The sequence below is a fragment of the Naegleria lovaniensis genome, assembly GCF_003324165.1.
Source record: "Naegleria lovaniensis strain ATCC 30569 chromosome Unknown tig042, whole genome shotgun sequence".
In the NCBI taxonomy this organism is placed as follows: domain Eukaryota; phylum Heterolobosea; class Eutetramitea; order Acrasida; family Naegleriidae; genus Naegleria; species Naegleria lovaniensis.
This window is the reverse complement of record NW_025407863.1, coordinates 1-2,958: the sequence shown is the minus strand read 5'-3', so window position 1 is coordinate 2,958 and position 2,958 is coordinate 1. Positions and strand designations below refer to the sequence as shown.

Genomic DNA, 2,958 nt, shown 5'->3' with positions numbered 1-2,958 from the left:
CCTAGGAGCAGAAGGAAGCAGGTATACCGCATGAGTAATCAGAGAATAAGTGCGGTCAAAAATAAGACGTTTATCTACCATCGAAAAATACCTTCGATTAAAATACTGCTGGACGAATACGGATGGAGAATATCCCTGGTTAAAATACTGATGGATATTAACCATGGCATCAAGGACGACATAATACAACAGGGCAATTACATGTGCATAATACTGGTCATCAAAATACCGTCGGAAAAGTAAATGAGGAAAATACTGACCGACGAATATATGACATATTTTACTGCTCGACCAATACTGTCGGATGAAATACCACTGGCAAGATATGGACGGAGAATAATATTGACAAAATAATGATTGAAATTAATTATGATAACAACGACGGACAATACCTTCGGATTGGTTCGGATGAAAGTACCACGAATTATTTTCATCGATACTTTGTTGAATAAGACTTGTTGATTTTTGAAATATTTAGAAAATTAATATTTATTTACAAAAATTATAACAAAATGCAAATTGATTCAATTGCCACTTTAACCCAGATGGCAATGAATAGCAAATACAGCTACATTTAGACTTGACTTTGCTGATATCTATTGCTGATAGCATTAGTTGTGGAATGCATTGAGTGATACATATAGGAACGTTATCCATGTGTTTCACTTCAAAGATCAAGGAACTAAGAACTACCTTATCAGTTACTTGTTTAACGAACGCAATGTTCATTTCTCCTTGATCCGTTTCAAATAGGACAAAAATGTCTTTTTCAAGCTTGAATTCTGGTTCTTTTGCTCTTGGTATCAATTTTCTGCATTGAGGATATTTTGTAAAAAGAGCTTTCATGACCATTTCTCGTTCAGAAGCCCTTTTTTCAAGCTGTTTTTTGTTGCTTTTGTCATTGAATTGCTTGTACGTGGAATGTTTTAACTCATAGAGGAGAGTCCAAAACCAAGTAACATGACCAATATCATCGACATCCTCAAATATATGACAGCCTGCATGAAAGTTTGGAAATTTACACTTTTCGGATCCAAAACAGTTTCTATATGCAACTCGCCACGCTACATAGAGTTTCTCGGCTTCTTTTAAGTCGTGGTCTGTATGGTCAAACCGCAACAATCGAACAAAATACTGCAAATGTAAAATCCAATCATAGTTTGTCTTCTCAAGATACTGATATTGGTATTTAGAATAGAATTTGTACAATTGCGTTATTTTATTCGCTGTCATTGTAACTGCATAACTTTCTTCCAATCAAAATCTCTATTGAATATTGCTCATTGTTCTTATCCTGACAAATATAATTAAATGCTGGTATTTAAAAAATATCATATCGACTATTCTCTTTTGTTTTCTGTAATTTCAATTTTGATCTTCCTATAAGGTTAAACTTGCTTGTCTATTGATCTAATCGATGTATAATAACAGTGTTTGCTTCAAATATATTTCTTTTCTCGAAATGCGTGACATACTTTGGATCTTCTATCGTAGACGCTCCAAATAAACAATCTGGTGTTTTATGTTGATTATCATAAATTCCTTCACAACGGCTACATTCTTCTTTCATGAGTTGCAAGGAATACATCTTCTCGACTGTGTCCCATAAAAACCCTGCAACAACAATCTGAAATTTTCTAGACTCACCTGTAGAGGGATCTTCTATTTCAATTATCTCCCCATCAAGGTGATTAATTTCTTTCATCAAATGGCTTGTCATTGTCCAAAAATCGCAGTGAGTTTTTGAGAACCCAAGTAAGCTTATAGATTCAAGTTTTCTCATGAAGTCGCTATTGAAATTCAACAAACTTGAGTACACTCCACATGTTGATGTTGACTTTGTTCTGAATTTTACAAAATCGTCCACATATATCAGCATCACAAGAGGGAATATATCACTTTGACACTTCTCCAAAATTTTGTTGAATATTTTAGATTGAAATGGTTGCTTGGTTGCAAACTGTTGTTGATGCTTTTCTCGGTTGAGACATAATTGGTTGACCAAATACGGATCCATTAACATGTTTCGAATAGTATCTTGTACAGAGTAAAGGATGAAATTATCATTGAACTGCATGGGTTTTTGGGGATTCAAATTATTTCCTCTTGCTTTCAAGGTATCATAGCTCACAAATAATTTCATCAACTCAGGACGGTCTTTAAATGTTGATTTCAGCATTTGAATCATGAAATTATATGCTTGTTTAGAAATTCCAAAGTGATTGATTAACATAAAACAACATAATTCTTCAAAACTTTCAAAAGGGTGATCTTTAGGGAAGTGAAATTCTTGTTCATGCTCGCACGAGTGATTTGATACATATGGCATAGATTGTTTCAGTTTCTCAAAAAATTCAAATATTGGAAATGGTGTTTGTACTAAATTCTGCACGTCAGCAGTGAGAGCTTCTAAGTTCATCAATAAACCACCAATATCACAACCTTCCTCCATAACAACCACTCCTGTCGTTTTCTTGTTGTTTTTTTCGTCATCCATTTTATCCTCATGTTTGAGTTTTTTTAAAAACGAACACAAATGACCACAATGATTTTTGATGATATGAGAATAATAATGATCAAACTCTGTCGTTTGTTCGGAACAACACTTGAAAACGGGGTTCTGAGCTTCATCTTTGTTTGAACATCTTTTCATGTGTTTTAAAAAATTGGATGCATGAGAGTCGGAGAAGCAATCTTTGCAAAAAGGACAAGTGAAGTAAGTTGTGCCGCATGAAAAACAAGTGCATTTGATAGAGGGATTCAAGGTTTTACACTTTGCCGAATTATGGATATACAATTCCAAATCATGTACATTGCACTTGTGGCACATTCTCAAGGAAACCACGTCAAAGAATTTGGATTCGGCCTTGTTCTGAAGCATGATATTTTTTTTTGTAAAGAAAACGCTTCCTGTGCGCGCTCGATCTGAACTCGCTTACAAAAACTTCTCTCCAATAG

General features: G+C 34.4%; 2 protein-coding genes across 2 annotated transcripts; both read right to left on the bottom strand.

The window, feature by feature from the left end:
* Nucleotides 1–489: 489 nt before the first annotated feature.
* C9374_010212 (uncharacterized protein) lies at nt 490–1,233 on the bottom strand (the record flags this gene model as incomplete). Its single annotated transcript, XM_044685732.1, has 1 exon — nt 490–1,233. One exon carries the CDS (start codon nt 1,231–1,233, stop codon nt 490–492), a length of 744 nt encoding a protein of 247 aa, XP_044544012.1.
* A 169-nt stretch (nt 1,234–1,402) lies between these two features.
* Nucleotides 1,403–2,497, bottom strand: C9374_010211 (uncharacterized protein; the record flags this gene model as incomplete). The annotated part of the gene is made up of 1 exon (XM_044685731.1): nt 1,403–2,497. The coding sequence occupies one exon, from the start codon at nt 2,495–2,497 to the stop codon at nt 1,403–1,405; it is 1,095 nt and encodes a 364-aa protein (XP_044544011.1).
* Nucleotides 2,498–2,958: the final 461 nt, after the last annotated feature.